At 36.6% G+C, this 23,056-nt stretch overlaps 1 protein-coding gene across 1 annotated transcript in view; it reads right to left on the bottom strand.

Moving 5' to 3' along the window:
* The window catches only part of Gabra1 (gamma-aminobutyric acid type A receptor subunit alpha1), a 57,959-nt gene that overhangs the window by 5,675 nt on the left and 29,228 nt on the right, over nt 1-23,056 (bottom strand). Inside the window, exons 5-8 of the mRNA XM_055610691.1 lie at nt 22,189-22,409; nt 18,291-18,373; nt 12,268-12,411; nt 2,364-2,516 (exon numbers count right to left, since the gene is read on the bottom strand). Coding sequence (XP_055466666.1) covers nt 2,364-2,516; nt 12,268-12,411; nt 18,291-18,373; nt 22,189-22,409 — 601 coding nt within the window. The remainder of the gene's footprint in view (nt 1-2,363; nt 2,517-12,267; nt 12,412-18,290; nt 18,374-22,188; nt 22,410-23,056) is intronic.

Below are 23,056 nucleotides of genomic sequence, written 5' to 3'. Positions count from 1 at the left end.
GCAACAGAACCAAAAAGTCTGGGCACAGGGGTCTTTTCTGAGACTGAGACTCCAATCAAGGACCATGCATGAAGATAACCTAGGACCCCTGCATAGATGTAACCCATGGCAGTTCTGTGTCCAAGTGGGTTCATAGTAATGGGGACAGGGACTGTCTCTGACATGAACTGATTGGCCTGCTCTTTGATCACCTCCCCCTGAGGGGGGAGCAGCCTTGCCAGGCCACAGAGGAATGCAATGCAGCCAGTCCTGATGAGACCTGATAGACTAGGATCAGAGGCAAGGGGAGGAGGACCTTCACTATCAGTGGACTGGCAGAGAGGCACAGGTGATGAAAAGGGAGAGAAAGTGGGATTGGGAGGGGAGAAGGGAGGGAGATACAGGGCACATACAAAGTTAATAAACTGTAATTAATAAAAATAAAAGTAATTTTTTTTTTAAATGAAGAAAAAAGAAAAAAAATCCTTTTAGACCTGGCACTGGCCTCAGTCTTTTAAAATAGAATAGAACAAAACATAAAACTTAAATCATGTGTTTACTTCAGTGTTTATTTCCTGGTGAGTTAATGGATCAGGTAGGATATGCTTAGAAGAGGAAGGTTGGGGCTGGAGAGATGGCTCAGCAGTTAAGAGCACTGGCTGTACTTCCAAAGGACCTGAGTTCAATTCCCAGCACCCACGTGGCAACTCACAACTGTCTGTAGTTCCATTAGCAGGAGTTCTGACACCGTCACACAGACTCACTTGAAGGCGGAACACAAGTACAATAAAATAAATTAAAAAAAAAAAAGAAGAAGCATTAGGTCTTTAGCGGATTCAGAAGTTGTTAACATTGACAAATGGCTATAAAGAAAACTTAATCGAAATGAACTGCTTGCTTACTCTGCAGCTGGAAATCATTTGCAACTTAATTTAGTTGTACGCTTAAGATGTGGTCAGAAGGCCAGAAAACAGATTAGGTGATTTTCAACATGGAATCATTTGCCATGTTCAGAAGACAAGACACTTCTGAGCAGATGTGTCAGTCTGTATCTCTTTTTGAGAGAACAGAAATGTAATCCTCTGCAGACCTTGGATGTTAGGGGTGCCAGAATCTCTGCATATGAACTGACTGGAGACATTTAAAGGCTTTCCAGGGTGAAATATGTGGCGTTCAACACAAAAGGCCCATAATGATTGTTTGTAGAAGAAACCTGAATGAATAAGTCTTCTACCAAAAGACACGTGGCTGTTTCTTCTAATTGAATGACACAGACCATAGTGAAGCCATTATGTGGCAGCTTAATGAAGGAGGATGAAAGATGGTGATGGCTTTGTGCTACCATCAAGTACAAGGAATCTGAAGCTCATATCTTACCTTGATTCCCTAGCACCTCACTTAGTACCAACTAAGATGCCCATAAAAATAGTGCCTAATATGTTTTAGGTTTAAATAATATAATATGGTAAATCACATTGAAGATGATGGGTAGAAAATCACATAACTATTCTCCATAGTTGTTTTAAAAGTCATGGAGGAAATAGTGTGCAAGTAGTTTTCTATCTCATTTTATTTCCAGAACACAGACATAACTCAGTGTATTTTGAATAAAAATTCACTGATTATGTGAGTCGATAAGTTTACTCTAACAAACCTTGTTTTCCTTAGTCTGAAAAGTACAACTGAGATAGTGTAAATGGGATTCAACCAGGAAACACCCCTTTCAATGAAAAATGAACTCTGAAATAATGTTATCAGTCATTTGATTTTCACATTGATGCTCACTGTTCAAATAATTTTCCGTTATGTTGCCTTAACATCCAATGTTGAGATTGTTTTAGGGATTCCAATAAGAAAAAGTGTCTTTCTAACTCTTTAGGAGTACACTTGAGAAGAAAACAAACAAATAAAACAAAACAAAATAAAACAAACAAACAAACAAAAAAAACCTGTCTATTGCTAGGATCACTAATGGCTTTTCTCTACTTAAGAAAATCCTGGTTTCAACAATATAAAAAGTAGTCTGTTGCTATTTTTGAAGAGTCCCCAAAATCATATGCTGTGTATAATTTAAGATTTCTGGTTATTGTATTTTTAACCTGGTAGGTCCTTTTATGTGTCACTGCGTTCTATGCAATTTTTTAAATTTAACTTATATTAAGCCATTCTGCTTTTATTAACAAAACAGTTTTCTATAGAAAGACATCAGTTTTTAAGTCATACCATAATAGATGTAGAAATTCTTCAAATCTTTTAAGTATATTAAATTCAGGGCTTAGCATACGGTGATTTTTTTTTCATTCTCTTTGCAATGTCACTGTCATAAGATACCTATCCTTGACACACATGCATGCTTATATTGATACGTGTATATTAGCACTTACCAAAGACGGTTCTTGCTGGTACAGACTCTCTGTTGAGCCAGAAGGAGACTTGTGAGAGAATAACTGTCATTATGCAGGGCAGATATGTTTGAATAACAAAGTAGCCGATTTTCCTTTTTAAGTGGAAGTGAGTAGTCATAACCACATATTCTCCTAGAGGGTGAAATGGACAATAAGGTTGAATAATTTGACTTTGAAAAGAGGCTATTCCTTAGGGTTTGAAAGAATCAAAATTTTAGAGGTTAGACACATCATGTTTTCCACATGATTTCTATACCCTGGAGGGAAAGGCCTTGTCCAAGAGAGAAAAGAAACATTTTTAATACACATCAACTTGTCTCTGAGGATAATCTGGAGGTGTTAGAAACTTCTACTTCTTCCTTCCTTTTTCTATTGGTATATTATAAGCCTAAGGAATAAAGCTGAGCTTATATTTCCTCATTGATTCTGAAAGTGATGTGCTAGATCCAATGAGTCCAATAAACAAAACTACAATAGATTTCCAGTATAGCCTTTGCAAAACATATTTGAGATGTAAACTAAAGGTGCTTTGATATGGAAGCTGGGACAGCTGAATTTTAGTTCCAAGACTTCCTTGGACCGCAAATTAATGATGGAGTTTGGGCATGAATAGAAAATATACACCAACCTAAAATCTATTGTTTTTCAAAATATATATCTCAAAATCAGATGTGAAGATTTGAGAAGACTTTGAGACCCACACCATGAGAAAGACACTATTAATGATACTCTGCTATGCTTGCAGACAGGAGCCTAGCATAATGCAGAGACCCATGGCAGAAATAATAGGCTGAAATCCAAGAGTGTTGTGGAAGATTTGGGGGAAGGATTGAAAAAGCCCAAGAGGTCAAGTAAACCAAAGGAAGACCTACAGAGCAAACCAACTTGAGCCCGTGGGTGCTCACAGAGACTGAACACCAAACAAAAAGCATGCATGGACTGAACATTGGCCACCTACATATATATATAGCAGATTGTACCTTGGTCTTCATGTGGGTCCTCTACCAATGGGAGTAGGGGCTGTCTCTGAATCTGTTGCCTGCCTTTGCATTCTTTTTTTTTTTTTATTAATTACACTTTATTCATTTTGTATCCCCCCATAAGCCTCTCCCTCCTCCCCTCCCGATCCCACCCTCCCTCCCCTTTCTGCATGCATGCCACTCCCCAAGTCCACTGATAGGGGAGGTTCTCCTCTCCTTTCTGATCTTAGTCTATCAGTTCTTATCAAAAGTGGCTGCATTGTCCTCTTCTGTGGCCTGGTATGGCTGCTCTCCCCTAGCTGAACTGCTTTTTCTGGCCACAGTGGGAGAGCATGCACTTAGACATGCTGCTACTTGATGTTCAATAGTGACTTGGTACCTATAGGGTTTTCTGTTCTCCTCAGAGAAGAGGAAAGAGAAGGGAGAAGGGGCTGTGAAGGTGGGACTGGGAGGAGAGGAAGGAGGGGGTAGGATCAGGCTGTAAAGTGATTAAATAAACTACCAGGAAAAAAAAATAATACCACTGATGCCATAAAAAGGAAAATTTGAGAGGACATAATTCTTCAAGTACCATCCAGGTGTATAAAGCATTGCTTGAATTTGAAAGAAAATCTACATTGCTAATAAAAATTTTCTTTTCCTTTTATTACTATAAGTACTGGGATGGAACCCAGAACATTCCTCATGCAAGACCGGTCCTTTAGCTAATTGGTACCCACAGATCTGTCACTACCCTTAGAGTTAGCTTCAATCTCTGGCTTTGTCTGGGCACTCTCTCGGTTCTCTCTGCTTCAGAGTCTGTCTTCATTTAATTGTCTGAAAGAGTGGCTAACAACAGAAAGTATAGGGCAGTTGATCTGACTTCATGTCGCATCCTTATTCAATTACAAATCGTCAAAGTATTTAGGCTGATTCACTTAGGAGATAGGCTTAGCTCTCTGTGGGTGGAGACAGGAGATGAAAATATCCTCATCCAACTTTGAATAGTTCCCTGTCAGTCCACTTTATCCCCTTCTAAACGTGACAATACTTGATTTATTGCTTAACAACAATACCTGGGCATCTTCAGCTCCTCAATTTGTGACTACAACTCCTCTATTATCCAAAACTCTTGATTCAGTCTTCATCAATCTCATACCTGCCTGTTCACCCTCCATAGTAGGGGGTCTCTCTCCCTTCTCAATAACACACTTTCACCATCATCTCCAGACCCCAGTTTTAGGTTGTGACTTCCCTTAATAACTTATTGATTATTTCCTTCATAAATTACTGAGTTATCTGTGTCAAACCATCATTTTCCATTTTATTCTTAAGTAAATGAAGTGTGGTTCTTATGAGAAGATTACCCTTCCATCTCTCCTCCTACTGGCTTCCTGGAGGTGTGCAAATGTCTGCCAAATTTGCAGTGAAAGGAATTTGATTCTAAAAATAAAGACTTTTAATCCCAAATCCAATAGAACAAACAAATAAACAAAAACAAACAGTGACTTTTCATGTCTCAGAACAAGAGGGACTAGTGATTAAATGCCAATCTGAGGCAGTTCAAGAAGACTTGAAGCACTCAGAAGTTTTGTCAGTGTAAACTGGATTTCAAGGACTGAAGAAGCAGCCACAGTCTAGTACTTATAAGCTACAACAGCAGCAAAATCACTGTAAGACAGAGTGTTTTGTTTTATTTTAAAACACCAACTATGTTTAAGATTCACAGTACAGCTCACCTAGCATGACTATGTATCTGATATTTCAACACTGGAGAGCAGAGAGTTTTAGTCCAGCTTGGGTTACACAGCTGGAATATGTTTTTGTTTTGTTTTGTTTTGTTTTAAATCATACTATATAACTTTCCTCAAAAAGATTGACCACCACATATCTGTTTAATCACTGCCAACAAGAAATTTAATTAATCCTTATATATTAAATGGCATTTTAGAAAAAGAGAAAGGTTCTGGCACCACAGTTGATTTCACCTATGCAGCATCTTTCAACCTTCTTATTTCTTTCCTCCGGTTTCTGTTCCAGTCTCCTTTGGGTAGGAATTAGAATAACCAGTTAGCTGTCTCATGTGTCTCAGTAGCATCTAACTCAAGTTCTTCCCTACCTTCAAATGCACAGGAATCTTCAACCTGTGATTAGGACATCCTTCTTTTTTTTTTTAACTTTTATTAATTACACTTTATTCATTTTGTACCCCCCCATAAGCCCCTCCCTCCTCCTCTCCTGGTCTCACCCCCCTCTTTCTGCATGCATGCCCCTCCCCAAGTCCACTGATAGGGGAGGTCCTCCTGACATCCTTCTTACTTAAATTTTTCACGCTGAGATAATTAATTTTAGTAGCCAGCTTGAGTGGATTGGTATAGTACACTCTTGCACGTCTCAGCAAGGTTATTTGTAGAGATGGAAAATGATTTGATGAACAAAGGGTTAAAGATCCACTGTGAATGTAGCCTTAGCAATCCAGTGGCCAAGAAGGTAGAATCCCAAGTATGTAAATATGCACAACTCTGTTTTAAAGTGCTTTTGCTGCTGTCCTAGCTTATAGGCACTAGACTGTGGCTCTTCCTTTAGTCCCTGAAATTGTACTTAACTAACAAAACTCCTGAGATCTTCAAGTCTTCTTGAATTGCCTAGGAATGGCATTTAATCACAAATACTCTTATTCTGAGACTCCCAGATTAAAGATGAGCAGATTTGATCTGCCTCAGGCTGCTGGCATATATTCTATTATGCAACAAACCTCCAAACCCATGAAACCATCCAGTTACGGACTGAGATATGAAAACTCCTAAGCCAACGCACACTTTTTTCCTTGTTTATTTTCCTCAGCTGTTATTTTTTTTTCCTTATCGGTAGAAAGCTAACATAGACACCCATTATCAACCTCAACATTTGGTACATGTAAACTGTTTAACCACAAACAATTGCTTATGGTTAAAATCTGTCCTGTTACTTATTATTATTTACCTATATCTATAGACTTAACCTGAAACAGAGACCTTAAAACAAGACAGCCCAAGGAAATAAATTTTCCCAATATTCCTATACTGGAGGAGGGAAGAGACAAAAATCTGGTTCAAAGGAGGAGGGACTTGCCTCCCAGAAGGAAATCTCACACTGTTCTGGCAGCCTATCTCAGATTCTCACCAGCAAATCAACATGTAAATATTTCCATTTCATCCTCTCTATAAAAATGTAACCCTGCTAAAGGAGAAATAGACTCTAAGAACTTTTTTCTTCCTAGTTCTAGCCACATCAATTCTTTCTCTGTGATCAACTTATTTTCTTTTTCTAATTTCATTGGAATATTTGAAAAAAAGCCACTGAGTTTTTGTGCAGTAAAGCACATGGTAACATAACTGCTAGATAAAAACACCAGGTGATCTTTCCTTCCCTCAGATGAGGATTAAAATATTCTGCATTAAAAATTGTAAGGAGCAGACTCTTCCATGTAATCAAGGCTTTGTACAATGAAGAGTTAACCTGCAGTACAGACTTAGGTCTTACCATCCATCTTAACATCTTAACCTTCGCCAAGCAAACTCTATTTGACTTCTGTTGCTGAACATTTTGTTTGTCAATCGATTGAGAACAGACCAGGGCCACAGCATAGTAGCAAGAAATGTCCTAAGGGGAAATTTTATTAGCCTTGGAAGAAAATGAGTTTTTTTGAGTTTAATACTCAAATCCATTTTCTTGTTGTATAGCCTTAGGTACCTCATGTAGACCTTCTTAACCTCAGTTTTCTTGTTTGTACAATAGTAAAATACAATGTGGCTAAATGAAGAATAATTGTTCTAACAGGACACTACATAAAAATGCTAAAATAAGCTTTAGTTACTTTCCCCATTTTCATCAATCTTCACCCACATCAGAATTGGGAGAAGTATTTGCAAAAGAAATGCAATCAGCGTTACAGAACAAAGCCATTTCTGCATTCATCATCAACTGGTATTAATGGCAACTTTAATGTACTGAATATGTACTAAGTACTCTCTAATTGCATCTATTTTTATACTCACTAATAAAATTTTGTTTGCATTCTAAAATCTGTATTTATTGTATATTGTTGGTGATTCTTAGGGTTCAAATGAAACAAAAACAATTGATCCTAATAGGATTAAAATTCTAATTTTCAAGACCTCTGCTTTAAAATATAGCTTGTGCTATATTTTAACATAGCACATTGGACATGCCAATGCTATGTTTCACTATTGCATTTTATTATTTCTAATGATTCATTCTATTGTAGTCTAAAAAAAATTGTCATTAGCTTAGAGAAAAAAAAATCCCATCTTTCATAAGGTGTCAGGAAGATGAGTATCTACATACATTTTGTCATTTGAGCTATGACATTTTTGTGAATAGTCTGTAAAGAATATGCTTCTGGGAAGTTATTATTTGCTATTATACTGTATTATAAACAACATGTTTTTCTGAGATTAGGAAAGAACAGGAGGGCTTCTACTGTTTTGAAAACACTTTAAATTAAATGAAATCTAAAGAGTATTGACACAAAACGTTCAAAGAAGTGACAGAAGTGACAGCGATGTCAGAATAAAGTTGTAATAATTTAAAAATGAAAGAAGAGCAAAAGAGAAAAGCCCATATCTTAATATGGATTAAAAGTCTAGACACCAAGTGTGCATGCCCTAAGCATATCACATTAACGGTACAGAAGAATTTTAAGTTAAATGTCCTCAGAGATCACTAATCCTGAGGGAAACATGTAAATTAAAAGCAACAATATCCCTGGTACATTACAGAGTAAAAGTTAAGGACAATGCAAGAAAAGCAGTGGGTATAATTTGGTAAATTTGCATTTCAAATTGGTTTAGAGGTGACTTCCTCAGATGTTTGTTAAACATCTTGGTTGATCTCCATTAGCTTCATTCTCCTAGTCCCTGGGATGCCCTGAAGATATCATTTAACAGCGTATGTCACAGTACTTATAATCATAAATCTTATCTAGCTTTACAATGTAAAGATTGAGTGATAGATATAGTCTCACTGGCTGGGGACATCAAGCCTCAGTCAACTTATAAAATGTTATTTTACATTGAGTCCAAATGAAGCTTCTTTCCACATTCCATGAGAATATGGAAACATTGCTGAGTAATGGGACTCTTAGTCTAATTAAACCTTTTCCCCCATTTGAAATGTGAATTAGTTGACTAGAAAACAACACAAGTCCTTTCTTCAGAGATCATGCACTAGGCATTATAGATGGGGCCCTGAATGCTGGTCACCATGGTGATCCATGATCAGATGATCTGATTCCTGATGATGTTGTTCTTGGAAGGTTATCCTTCAAATAACATCTATAAAAGCCTCCATATCTAAGAAAGATGATCTTATAATTTTTCTTGTTTTTTTTTAAGGATAAAATAGTAATTGAGAAGAAATTGCTTACTTTTCAAGATTACAAACATGCCCTATGATCAATTTGCTTTGGAGAACATAACAACATCAAGTTATCCTTGAACATTTTAAAACCATTGGATGAATTAATTTCTTATTGCTTTGTGGATGCTGATGTTATTCTTGTCCAAAAGACCAATTCAATTACTTCAGTTTTCTATTTATGACTTGTAATCATTGACCTAAAATCTCAGGTATTGTGATAGTATCTCTACCATTCTTTTTTCTCACATCATTGACATGATCTAGAGGTATTTGCACCTGAAACATGTCAGTGGGATTGTATGATATATGTTTACAGATAAGGAGGGTACTGCTTTCTAACCTTGCAAAAAGTCATCCAAATTGATTGGACCTCTGCAAATGATATTAAGGTGGACATTATTTTCTAGCTATTGTTGTTTTGTGTCCTAGTGCCATCATTCTCTGGTTTTCTGGCAGTAACAGAGAAGTAATTGTACTCAGTGTCATCTATCTTAACATTTTCAGGGCTCCACAGTGAGGTGTGAAATATAGCATTGACAATCTTTCACAAGACCTTTGTTGCTTTCCACTGAAACCCACAGAGATGGATTCTTGATGATCAAAAACGGGCCTGGAGAAAGTATAATTTGCTTTCTTATTGCACTGTTAAAGATGTACATCACACTGAGCTCTTGTATTCGAGATTTTGCTGTCATTCTTTCTGCTCCCTAATTTTTAATAGTAAGTGGATATCTCCTAGGATGTGCAGATATACTTGCTTTCCAATTACAGGAAGATTACTTCCAGTAATGCCCAACACACGGGGTAGATCAGCTCAGTGACCCAAGTCTTGGCCTTTTATCTACATGCCTCAGCCCATCTTTCTTTTTTTTATTATGCACTTTTTTAATAATTGGAATGTTGGTGGCATGACTCTTTAGTAAATAAAAGATGACAGAAACATTAACTTTAAAAACATTGGATCTGGTCCTCCTCCTACAGAGGGCTATCATGGCATGTTCAGGCCCATAACTACAATAGTGGCTTTTTTCTCCAAACCAGCTTTCAGACTTGTATATATTATTGCATGTGCATTACTACAGTGGGGTTGTCTCCTTGATATCACCAAACACTGCCATAAATGATTAAATGTATCTGTGTATATGACACTTAATGAATAGGACCTAAAATACTAGCTACTGTTTTCCAACAAAGATTTCAACTAACAATGTGAAAAGCTACCCCCTGTAGTAATCTTTCCTCAATTAGCTTAAGCTATATTTTCTCTTTATTTACCCAAAATATCTATTCTCTATGCTTTCTCTGTCACAGCTACTACAGAAAATAATAGGGATAAGAAAAACAGACATGATCTTTGCCCTCGCAAAAGCATTGCACAGCACTTAGCACATATTTTGATAATTACAGTTTATGTGTTCATCCACTCTAGACTTCACCTTCTATGAGAGCAAGGTCTGTGCTGTGGCCATCATTGAAACTACAGTGCCTGCCATGATACTTATCATAACACTCATTTTTAAGAAGTAAATTGAGCTTATTTGGATATCCTTTTCAGCACATGTTGAAAGAGAAAAAGAATTTGGGACTGCAGCAACAGCCATTGTATAATATCTTGAGCACGTATTGTGTGCTGTTTCTCAGTGTTTTACACTAGAGCTCCACCCCCATTGTAGGTGTCTTTTTAGATATAATGGTAGACCCAGACACTTAATCATTCTATGCAAATCTCCCACACTAAGCTACACCCCCAGCCACTATCTCCTCTTTAATGAAAAGTATACCATTTTGTCTCCTCAGGAAAGGTTTCTGTCTGGATAAAGAACTGGTCCAGCATCCCCAGGCTCGTAAGTGGGAGGACTAGGATGTTTTCCACATCTTTCTCACAGTAAAGTGACACGTTTCCCACTATGATGCTTGCATTTCTAATAAAGGGAAAGCTGAGGACAGCTCTCCTCCATTTTACAGAACTAGAAGCATAATTGTGTATGTGTTCCTAAAAAAATGCATGGGTGTTTTTAAAGAAGCAAAATATGCATCTTATGCAAAACTTAAGTGACTAATCAATTACTTGAAAATGTTAACATTTCTTGGGTCCCAAGATGAAATCTAAAAACAGAACTTTTCTTGCTGTTTTCTGAGAAAATTAGTTTCACTCTTCCTGTATGTGACCAGGTCACTATCTTTAAAAATCACAAATTAAGGAGCATTCAATAAATTTAAATTCTGTAAGATATGTAAAAAGATAATTATAAGTGCTTGACATATATTTTAGCAATTGAAGACATTTAAAATTCAGAGCTTTGAGGGGAGGCATAAGCTTTCGGATTTGTTATGTACCAGATTTAATTTACAATTATTTTATTTTCATTTTCAAATTTCAAATAATACAAGATGCTTCCTTGAATAACAACTCTTTACAACAACCTCAGAACATCCATATACAGTTTGTCTGTAATGTTTCATGTAATTTGAAAATAACACTATTGTTGGTTTCAACACTAAAGGATCATACTTCAAATACTTTTACTTCAAAAATGGAATAACCAGCAGTACATATGCCTCCATTGGCCTCAGCACTGGGATAGTATTAGCTACAAGAAAAAAAGCAAATTGGCTTTTTTTGTGTGTGTTCTATGTGTAATGACCAGCGCCTAAATTTAGACACAATCCACTGATGTGTGACATAAGTGGGACCTAGAGGCCTAAAAATGGCTAGTATTCGTGTAACGGCACTGTGTCCAAAGACTTGTTGACAATCATTTTCATGGGTTTGATTTATTCTTCCCAAAATACTACTGAGTTACCACAGTCAGTTGACAAATTGAAGGTACAGTTAATCAGACTTTCATCCCTAACGGTTTTATATCCCAAGTCTCTGTTTATATCCCAGGCTGCACGGATCATATAAAACCAGCTTCTTACTGTGCAAATAAAAAGAGGACAGAAGATACCAAATTGCAGGTATAGACCCAGAGTTTAGAGTTTATATCCTCCAACTCTACTGATATTCGTCCTTGGTCAGTTTTCTCACTCCTTTATCTCCCCTTTATTCATTTATTTAACCATTTTACAGTCTGATACCAGTCCCCTCCCTCCACTACACCCAGTCCCACCCTCATGTTCTCCTACCCCTGCCTCCAACCCCTTGTCTCCTTCTCAGATAAGGGGAGGTGTCTAAGGAGTCGCAGCCTACCCTGGCATCTGAAGTCACAGCGGGCTTAAGACCATCCTCTCCCGCTGAGGCCTGACAAGGCAGCACAGCTAGCGGAAAGAGCAAACACCCGCAACACAGTAAGAAACAGCCCCTAATCCCATTGTTAGAGGAACCATATGTTGACCAAGCTGCATATCTGCTACATATGTGTCCAGGTCCAGCCCATGTATTTTCTCACTCCTTTATCCGACTTTTCTGTCACTAAGAGAATTACAGAGTTCTTACATTCTCAGTATACTTTTTTTTCCTCTTCCTTTCATTATTTCCCAAATAATCAAATGAAACTTACCTGTACTGGACTGAACAATTCCAGAGTCAACTGTTTGTCCAAGAAGGTCATACTGATTTAAGCGTGACCCATCTTCTGCCACAACCACTGAACGAGCTGGCTCTCTTGTCCACTCATAGACAACTTCTGCTCTCGTGTAAGCATCTGAGAGAGAGAGAGAGAAATTATACTCATGCATCTTGCCTCTTTGATTCTCTTAATGAGCTGATTGTTGCATCAGATTCGTATTTCCTTCCACATTGTTGCAGATGGCAAGCTAGAAATGGTTGCTTGGTTATGTAAGTATACATTTTTCTGAGGTTTTCTTTCGGTCATTTGTTCACTCCTTCCTGACATGTTAAACACATAAAAAGGATACAGCACTCTGCTAGCATACTTAAGAAACATATTCAAGGTGTCTGACTTTATGTGACTTATATGGGAATAAGAGAGTCATGAATAGATAAGCAAATAAAAATAGACTTCCACAAAGTGAGATAAAGCCATACACTACTGGGTAAAGGAATGGGGTGGAGAGATGCATTTAAGATTTGGAGAAGGACTTGGTGAGGCTCAGAGCCAACATTTTTTTAAGGCAAGACTGAAAGAGAAGAAGAGGAGAGCAGAGGCTTGAGAAAGAACTTGTTCATTAGGCAGCATGTTTGTATTGATGTTGTTTATTTATTCATCCTTATTTCAGGCAAAGCAGTGGCTGGATTGAGGAAGATTAGTGTGTCCACACTAGAAAGCATGGGAGATAAAGTGAGATTAGAGCTAACAACCCTTGGTGTGTATGATGTTGAGCCATGGGCCGCTTACATTAAATGGAAAACTAACACCAGGAACGTTGCTGCAGAGCTTTTGCACCAGAGGCTTACACTGACAATGTTTTCAATTGATTATTTTTATAGCTATTAACAAGAATGGCGAAGATGCTAAAGATGGTGAGAAGTTATCTTATAGATAACCTTCCTTCTCACTCGTTTTCAATAGCCAAGCCACTATTAGTCAAGGAATCTTTCTGACACTAACTAGCCTATCAAGTTGTAAAAATTAATAAAATAAAAATTAAAAAAAAGAAGTCTTTCATATGAGGTTCTGGTTCATAAATTCTTAATTGACTCAGATTAGAGAAGAGTGGACAAAAATAAAGGAAATAGGAAAGCAAGGGAAGAAATGAGGATTAAATAGAAGGAGGAAAAGAAGGTGGCAGGAGAGAAGAAAGATTTCAAAGTGGTTCTGTTTTCCAGTCCCAGAAGTCCCACTTCACAGGGCTGAAACGCTGTCCTCTGTTGAGATGCATAATGACGTTAATATTTTAAGGAGTATCAATGAGGAAAAGTAAGCTGCTTTAGATTATTTGATGGGAGGGCATGACAGCAAAGGTTAGCCTTATGATATAAGCTTGATTCACTGGCCAATGGCCAACTCGTCCATTAGTCACATTTGGCACACTGCCCAGAGACCAAAACACTTTCAGAAGGCCATGAAAATGTTTTAATTTATTTAAAAATCTAAGATCAATATAACCTAACCTGGCCTGTATCATCGTTATACCAACAGTTATAAACTATAATTTGAATTACGTTTTGGAGAAATGTACCCCCCTGACCCCACCAAAAAAAAACAAAAATGCTTACAGGTCTTTGAATTATTAACACTATCCTGTTCAATACAACCTTCAAATCCAGGCTTGAGAATTGTGTGCAAATATGTATTTTTCCCAGCTAAAACATTCTAAGATTTTAACTTATGGTTGCCTTTTACATGAAAATATTGCTATCTGCCAAAACAAACACTGACTTTTCAAACAAAATTTTGGAATGTCACTTTACTCTGAACCGAGTGATGCAGGGAAATTGAGAGCTTGTTTTCCCATCTTATGGAGGCTTCCTTTCCGCCCTGTCATCATTTTAAGTCAATGCATACCAGCTATCTCTTGAACAAACTTGTATGAAAAAGTTTGACATTGACGTAATGTGTCCTGAGACAAATTTAAGTGACAAATGGGTTAATCTAGTTTTGTCCTCTTGGATTTTTAAGCATTTCCTTCTTTACTTTTGGGTAGTTTCAGTGAGTGAAAGTGCAGGGCATAATAGCAATATAAAGAGCAGGACAATTTTTCAATGAAGAAAGTATGAAAATTGACTTTAAAAGGTCTCTTAGAATAGGCCAATGCACACAAGTTTGAGACGTGTCACATAACTTACAGCATTAGAGATATATTTTCAGCAAAATATATTTTTCTGATCACAGCAAACTTTTGTTTTCTTACTGAAGTAGACACGCTTTATTTGTGATAGCACAGACTGACTGAATGTGCCTCTTGGAAAAGTCTCAATGCCACATGTTTTCCTCACATCATATTGACACTAATCTGGGGCACAGAACCAAAAAACATGTTTTGTGGAGTGCCACTACTTAGAGGGAAAAGAAAGGTAACAGCTTAAAGTGCTATTCATTCTACTCCACCTCATTTGAATTTTTTTTTTTTTTTTTTTTTTTTTACTGGAAAAAAAAATGTCCATTCCACCAACATAAACCAAGAAAGAATGCTGGTTCTGAAAATGTCTGGGAATCTGGTTCTAGAGCTCATGACATTTTAGAACACAGTAAATCCCCTGCTCCTAAATTGTACAGTTGTTGGCAACAGTGGCTGGAGAGTATCATTCTATGTCCCGAGTTGTCCCTGGAATGCTAACATAGTTGGGGAGCAAGAAGTCGTGCACTATCTTCGGTGTCCCATGCTTCATTTCTTAGAAGTACTGTGGGGTATGAACACGTACAGGCCTCTGCTACAGTTCTGTGAAGGTTCACAGCACTCGCTACTCACAGCTTCTCCTGAAAAATCTCCCTAAATGAAGAATGCACTCCTGTGCTCAAACTGAAGCTTTGTGGTAAAGAAGACAGAAGGAAGGCACATGAATAAAGAGTTTGAATTGATAATGCTTAAATATAAGAAAATAAAAACTGATGAGTCTCTTCAACTGCTTAGCCAACTACTTTAGGACATGATTTTAAAATAATCGTATTACACAGTAAGAAATGTTAAAACAAAAGGCATTGAGGCTATAAAATAGCCTCATGATAGCACATGCTCAAGTCTATATTTAACGTCAAGAGAAAAGCTGTAAAATAAAGATTCAGTGCTTGTTTCCAACTTCAGTGCCCGGATTTCCATGTTTTCCCTTCATTCCTTACATTTTTTTCAATCTCCTCGGAAGTTTTTGGAAAAGCAGAAAGGCACTTAAAGCCTATTTTTTTCTTTATTCACCAAATACAAACTTATTTAATTATGTTACCCTCTGCACTAGAAAATGATAAATAAAATATCCCTGCTGTCATAAAAATTACAGTTTGCGTACAATAAAAAGTACTCATGAATAAACACAAATAATAATACAGGGGTAAACATTAAAAAAATAATTTGAAAAAGAATCAGAAAGATTGATAGTGTCATATACAAATTAGCTACACAGTCATTGGGAGAGAACATAAAAGGTACTGTTTATGCTGAGATGTGAAAGATGGAAAAGCAAGCCACACAGCTGCTACAAAGAGAAGAGCAAAGCAGACCAAAAAGATCACAGGCAAAACACCCAGGTGCACAGCTGCTTTTGCATTTTCCTTTAACTACATTCAGCTTTGTATGATACACTGTTTTCTCCTCAGGACCCATTTCTTTCTTTGTGAACTATCTCGCAAATCCGTATCTGTATGAAAATATTTTCTGCTCAACCTTCTAACAGCTTAGGCAAAGTAAAACACATTTCATTATACCAAGATACAGGTAGCTGATTCTTAGGATTTTAGGAAAAGCTTTGATCTTTTTGAAACAACCACTGATTTCTTATTTTCTTTACCAACTATTCCCCATCTTTCTGAAAGTAAATGCAAGTTCTTAAGATGTTGTTTTGTGATGAGGAACTTCATGTAAAGGCATCGTTTTGTTAAGATGAAGCACTAGGCAAACATCTAGCAACAATGAACGCTACACATCTTCTATGAAAATGCATGGCCCCTTTTCTTTAACTGTCCACACTTCTTAAGCAAAACTTAATATAAACAAACAAACAAAAATACAAGCAAACAAAACTAAACAATAACAAAAATTATAATTCATTTACCAAATGAGAATATATTTGAAAACTAATTTGAAGTGGGAATAAAATGCTTTTAACTAGGACCATTACCGATAATGATACTGTGCTATTGGTGAAGGATCAGTATTGGCTCAGAAGAGAAACAGTGTATGATCTTCTCCCATCAAAGGTCACACTGTGGACTGGGAGAACTTAGAAGGCTTCATATATTTGATATACTATCTTATATCCAAGCGGCAATGGCATCATTGTTAGAAATGGCACTGCCACTCAGGAGAAAACCCAAGAGTCCACATGGTAAAGAGTATATTAAAATGAAACAAGTGTGGGAGAAGGAGTCCTCCCCACCGTCCTGTTTAGCTGACAGGTTAGGAGGATATTAACCCTGAGTCTTCAAGATAGACTGTTATCTAAGAATAGAGAGCAATGACTCCCGTGACTGCAGCTGCTAGGCTCATGGAGGCCCTTTGCTATTTCCTTTGCTTGCTGTCATCCTACACTGTCACTATTTTCCTTCCATGAATCATATTTTACTGAAATAGTTGTTCAGTCTGCCTGTCTAGTGGGAACAGTAAGCCAGTTAGGTAAACTGGGGTTGACTCAGTCCTTGTCTGAACCCCCCCTTGCAGGAAGCCAGACATACATTATCCTCACTTTACGGTTGCATGATAGTCAGAAATAGAAGGGGAAAGAGAAGCGCAGAGGGGCCAGCTCTTCAGCCCAAAGTTCCCTTCTCTCCACAAAGGTTCTCCTTGATGATTTCAAACACTACAGATCCAGAGAGTTAACACCATAGAGATGTGTCTATGACACCATCAAATGGAAAGAAAGCATAAATACATTCATGAATTACATGGACCAGTCCTACTGACTCGGAAAATATTAGAGATGATAATGACAATAAATTATTTTCTAGATATCTCCTTCACATCCTGCCTCCATTAAGAAAAAAACACCTACATATAATCTTTGGCCACTTATTAATATTTTCTTAAAACCATGTCAGGACAGCATAAAGTAAATTACTGTAATCCTCTTACATAGATGTAACTATGAGATGCAATAATCTTTCACTTTTCCACAAATACCACTTGATGCCATTTTCCTACTACATGGTTTAACTCATGGTTATTATTTTAGGAAATAAAAAATAGCACAGGAGCTAGAGAGATGCATCAGTGATTAAGAGTGTGTACTCTCCTTCTCAGGGTCCCTAGTTTGATTCTTTGCCCACAAATATGGCAGCTCATTACCACTTTTAACTCCAGCTTCAAGAGATTGGATGCCCACTTCTGGCCTCCACAGGTGCTCACAAATGCATGATGTACACTCTACACAGTGCCCCAGTTAGAGCGATGAAACAGCATGATCACAACAACTTGGGGAGCAGAAAGTTTATTTCCGCTCACACTTTCATGTAACAATCCATGAATGAGGGAAGTCAGGGCAGGAACCTGGAGGCAGGCTGATGCAGAGGCCGTGAAAGGCTACTATTTCTGGCTTCCTCCTCATACCTGCCTCGGCCTGCTTTCGGATAGAATCTAAGAATATCGGGCCAGGAACAGCACTTCCACAATGAGCTGAGCCCTCCCCAGTAAATCACTAATTAAGAAAATGCCTTACAGCCAGATCATATGGGAGCATTTTTTCAGTTGCGGTTCTCTCCTTTCATGTAAGTCTAGTGTGATTGTGTAAATTTACAGAAAATTAGCCAGCACATTTTGGCACACATACATACACTAAATAATTATAAATTTTATTAAAAAGAAAAAATTTAAAAACACTTAAGGGATACTACTTGTATTCAACTCTTGTGATGTATATTACTGTCTGAATTTTCTTTGTTGTTTCTGACTCTTCAACAGACCATAACTAAACATTGTTGTTTAAGTTAATACACTTCTCATAAAAATAATGATGATTTGAAGTAAATTTACTTACAGCTTCCAAATTTTAATGGGCAGGCATGGGCATCCATAGGGAAGTCTTCCAAGTGCATTGGACATTCAGCTCTCACTGTCAGCCTTATTAATTAAGGAAAGATAGAGAACAAACAAAAGCTCTATAGATTAGACAGTTACTGGTAATTAGAGTAGGGTATTAATAACTATTGCAAACATATTAACAAAGCAGAAGACATGGATGTAAAATGCACACTTATGCCATATTATCCATAATTAAATGATCTAGAAAATGATACCATGACTATTTTATATACTTTTTGTTTACTTTGTGAAAATAGACAAGATTGTATTTTGAGGAAAGGAAAAGAATTGCTGATGTTTCCTATAACAGATAGTATTCACTAAGCTACCTGGCTATGGGAATTGTTCTGATAATTAATTAATATGATTAGTTAACCTGATAAATAATTAATTAAAATATAATTGCATAACCAAATGACAGATATAGTAATTTGCCTGATTTGATCATCAAACAATGTATACCTAAATTTAAATCATATTGGATGTCTTAAATATGTAAAATTGTTTTATGTCAATCAAAGATAAAAAAATTATAAAAGAACATGCATAATTGCCACTTCAACCATTATTGAAAAGAAGATACTGGCAGTAATACTCCTGTCTCAATTGTTCCCTGAATCCTTCCCCAAAAATCACCAACTCATAAGATAGAAAGGGAAGCAGAAAGAGCCCTCAGATTTTGTGAAACTATGGTTCATGCAAGGTGCAAACTCTCCTTAAGGATTTTCACAAAGTGCCCCTGATATTCCAACAGCTGGTTTTATTCACAAACCCACTGCCTAGTTGAGGCAGGACTCTACTATACTTCCTTTCAGTCTCATGTGTTCTGAGAATGTGAACTTTATTCATGGTTTTGTTTAATGCTAAAATCTAATTCATTGAAATATATTGTTTTTTTAACAAATAGAAATGTGGTTGAATTAATATTTAATTTCTTCATAATATCTTTTAAAAATGTGTGTGTGCATGCATATGAATGCAAAGATGTCCTGGTAAGCATGCCCAGGGAGAAATTCCAAGTCAGCTCTCTCCAAGTGTGTCCTGGTGCTCTTACCCACTTACCTAGCCAAAAAAAAAAAAAAAAAAAATGTGGTAGTGGCTTTATAGTCATTAAAAACATTTAGAACGTATTATACTTATAGAAACATTACAGAATGCATGTTAATGTTTAAACTGCATGTTCAACTATTAAGGAAGGTAGAAACACATTGGCAACGTGGTGAGTAAATTAGTTAATGGAACATGTCACTTATGTATCATAAAATGTTTTATATACCCCAAAAAAATTGAGTCCTAAGCCATCTAGGATCTGAACTTACTGACACATAAAAAGAATAAACACTGGGTATAGGTTCAGCCAAAAGTATAATTCTGGAGAGAAGATAGTTGCCTCTCTGGAATCAAAGAATATTTTAGTTTGTAATACACTTAAGGCCTGATTAGATGATGCCATGGTCTAGCTATGTGTGTCTACTGGTCCTGTATATTTTTTCTCCATTGTTATTTCCCCCTTATTCTTTAAGTCCTATTCTATTTTGACTAGATGGGTTCAGTTTCTGTAAGAGGTTTTTCAAGTATTCCCTTTCTATATTCCTTTCTATATTCTATATTCTATATTTTATATTCTATATTCTATATTCTTCTATATTCTATATTCTATATTCCTTCTCAATATTTGTTTGTGAAAAACCTGAATATTCTGACAACATCTTCCAAATGAAACTGTCACTCTAATACCATGCTAAATACAACCAACAATGTTGAGAATTATTTTTATTACTTTTTTCATAACAAAGGAATAAGCCCCGGAAAGATGGCAGCTGACTTCGGGGCCCAAGAGATGCAACCTGACAGTGAATGCCTCTTATGAACCGTAGGAAGAAACGTATGATACCATTTTCCGATTCTTAGTTCCCTTTATCTTCTCAGAACAAATCTCTGAACTCAGGAGTTGGCAAGAGTTTCTATGTTGCCTTCTCAGTAGGTTGTCCTGATTCTTTAATCCAGCCACTTTCTCTGGTGAAACATGGTTGTCTCTCTACACATTACCTCCATGGTTTGGAATGGAAAGAAGGCTTTTTGCTTGTTCTACCTCTCAGACACAACACAGAAAAACCCTCAAGTCATAGCCATCCTGCTGACTTCTCCAGAAAGAAGGAAAAACAAAAGTAAAACCAGGCTATTGTCCTCTGCTAGAGTTTTCTCTGTTAAAACTCATTTTGTAAATACTTCAATTTGCAACGGGTCCTTTTATTGTGGTACTTGTGAATTCTTTCCCCTTTGCTCCATAAAAAGAAATTTTGATACTTCTGTGATTAGCACAGTTGAAGCTGCAGCAGCTTAAGACTATTTAGTGCAATTCTAGATGAGAGAGATTTTAAAAGGTATGATGCATTAACTAAATGGTAGCTCACACTGGGACATAGAAATACTTGACAAAAATGGAAGGTTCATAAAGACAAGAGGTCAAGGATGATTCCATAACTGGGCAGTGAAAGCCCATACCTTTAATCCCAGTTCTTGGGAGGCAAAGGCAGGCAGACCTCACATTCGAGGCCAGCCTGGTCTACAAAGTGAGTCTAGGACAGCCAAGGCTACACACAGACAGACCCTGTCTTGAAACACCCCTCTCCCCTCCCCCAAAAAGTGTGATTCCATATGTGCAAATGTGCTTCTCTGTATAAATCCACATATTTTAATGAAAGGAGATTCTATTTATTTATTTATATTTATGAAAAGAAAGCTCTTGCTGCCCTTTTTTCAAGAGACTTTGGGAAATTTGAAATTTTTAATAGATTTTCAGTTTTCTAAAGATGGGCTAGCCAGCTCTGGTAATGTGTATTTGCATTTAGTTAAAAAAAAAAAGCAGTAAAAGAAAACACAGGTTGAAAGTGATGGTGCTTGCCTTGTTATCTCAGGTGCTTTTATGAAAAATCAGGATTTTATTGGAAAACAAAACCTTTGTTCTCAATTATTTATGAGTAGAGAAAGAATTTTACAGTTGCCACATGAAATTACATACCAGTAGTATTGGGTTGGATATCTCAGTTTAGTGAAATGGTTGGGAATAGGTACTGTGATATTAGGGACAGAGAGGAGATGTACCATATTTGAATGAAAAAGAAAAAATAACCAAACATAGGAAACACTGAGAATTCCAAAGAATAAATTACAAACCCTTCAAAATTTCGAGTGAAGACTATATATAATGTCTTTTTATAAAAAAAAATACTTAATTTTTTTGTTTTTGTGATTTATGCTTTCTTATTCTAACCCTAAGACAATGGAAATGTATGACATACTTTTTAGTGATTTTAAATGGGAATATTTTTATATAATAAGACATGCAGTCTTCAGGCAAAGACTATCTCTAGCTAAACTTACTAGCTAAGTTAACTATCTCTAGCTAAAACTAATATTTGAGAAATTGTGACTTTATTCACATATATATTTCCATGTGAATTTTTGAAAGAACTTCACATGATCATACTTTTCATTTTTGTCTTCCTTTTCAGTAGAAATACCTTTGAATATCTGCCATTAGATAACTTCTACAGATTTAAGGAATATACAGAGATATGCAATTCATAACATGGACTGAATGAAGGTCCTCATGTTGCATTAGAACAGGTTGGAATTACATCCTCTGAGCTGTTGCATTACTCAATCTAGTCTTCATTTACATTTCATTTAACATTACATGTTTGTGCAATATTTCAGATCACTAGGATTGCTTAGCAGAATAAGTTTAGTACTTAAAAATCAGAAAGTCATGGCCCGTAACTCTGGCGATTTCCTTCTTGTAGCAGAGAGAAGCATGGCCAGTGTCCTGCAGGAACCACTGCTGTCCTTACCTCATGGTGTAGAGCAGCGTGCCATCCTCTGTGATGCGCAGGAGTTTGTTAGGCATGGTCATGTTGTGGGCCACAGACTTCTTCCCATTGTGGAAAAATGTATCTGGAGTCCAGATTTTACTGGCCATGAGGTTGTTTAGCCGCAGAACGGTCATGGGCCCTTTGAATTTTAATCTTTCATCCTTCCAGCTTTGACGGAAAAACACATCTATTGTATATTCCTGGGTAATTTTAGAAAAGAGCAGAGTTCTCAGTTTTACATTTCTGCCATACAAATATCTTACAAATAAGCCTTTGGAAGCCCAATGTGGCTTAGGTGACACAGTCAGGAGCAAACTAGTTTTGGCACTTTTAAGTTAGTATTAGAGGAATCACTAAAGGCTTTTGTAATAATTTTTAACATATATATGTGTATGTATATACATACATACACACACATACACACACACACACACACACACATATATATATTCCTATTTATGGATAGAAATTTGTTCTACTGATGGGAAGAAAGAATTTATGGGAACAAAATTGTTCTCAATTTTCTTCTCAGATTCCTGAAAGTAAACAAAGCTTCCTTTGACATCAAAAGTAAAATTAAAGCAATAAAACACCGTTTAAAAAATAAACCATATGTACAGGTTTTATGTAAAGAATAATATTTAAATTAAGGAACTTCAGCCACAAGAATAAAACATAATAAAAATAATAAGCCTTTTGTGTTCCCTGCAAACCTCATAATCAAATTCAAGCCAATCATGGTGCTAATATAAATGTAAAAGTCCTTTGGCTAAGGAAATGGCTTTTTCTTTCTTTCTTTCTTTCTTTCTTTCTTTCTTTCTTTCTTTCTTTCTTTCTTTCTTTCTTT

Source organism: Psammomys obesus, unplaced genomic scaffold, assembly GCF_907164565.1.
Source record: "Psammomys obesus unplaced genomic scaffold, mPsaObe1.curated_primary_1811, whole genome shotgun sequence".
NCBI lineage: Eukaryota > Metazoa > Chordata > Mammalia > Rodentia > Muridae > Psammomys > Psammomys obesus.
This window is presented reverse-complemented; position numbering and strand designations above follow the sequence as displayed.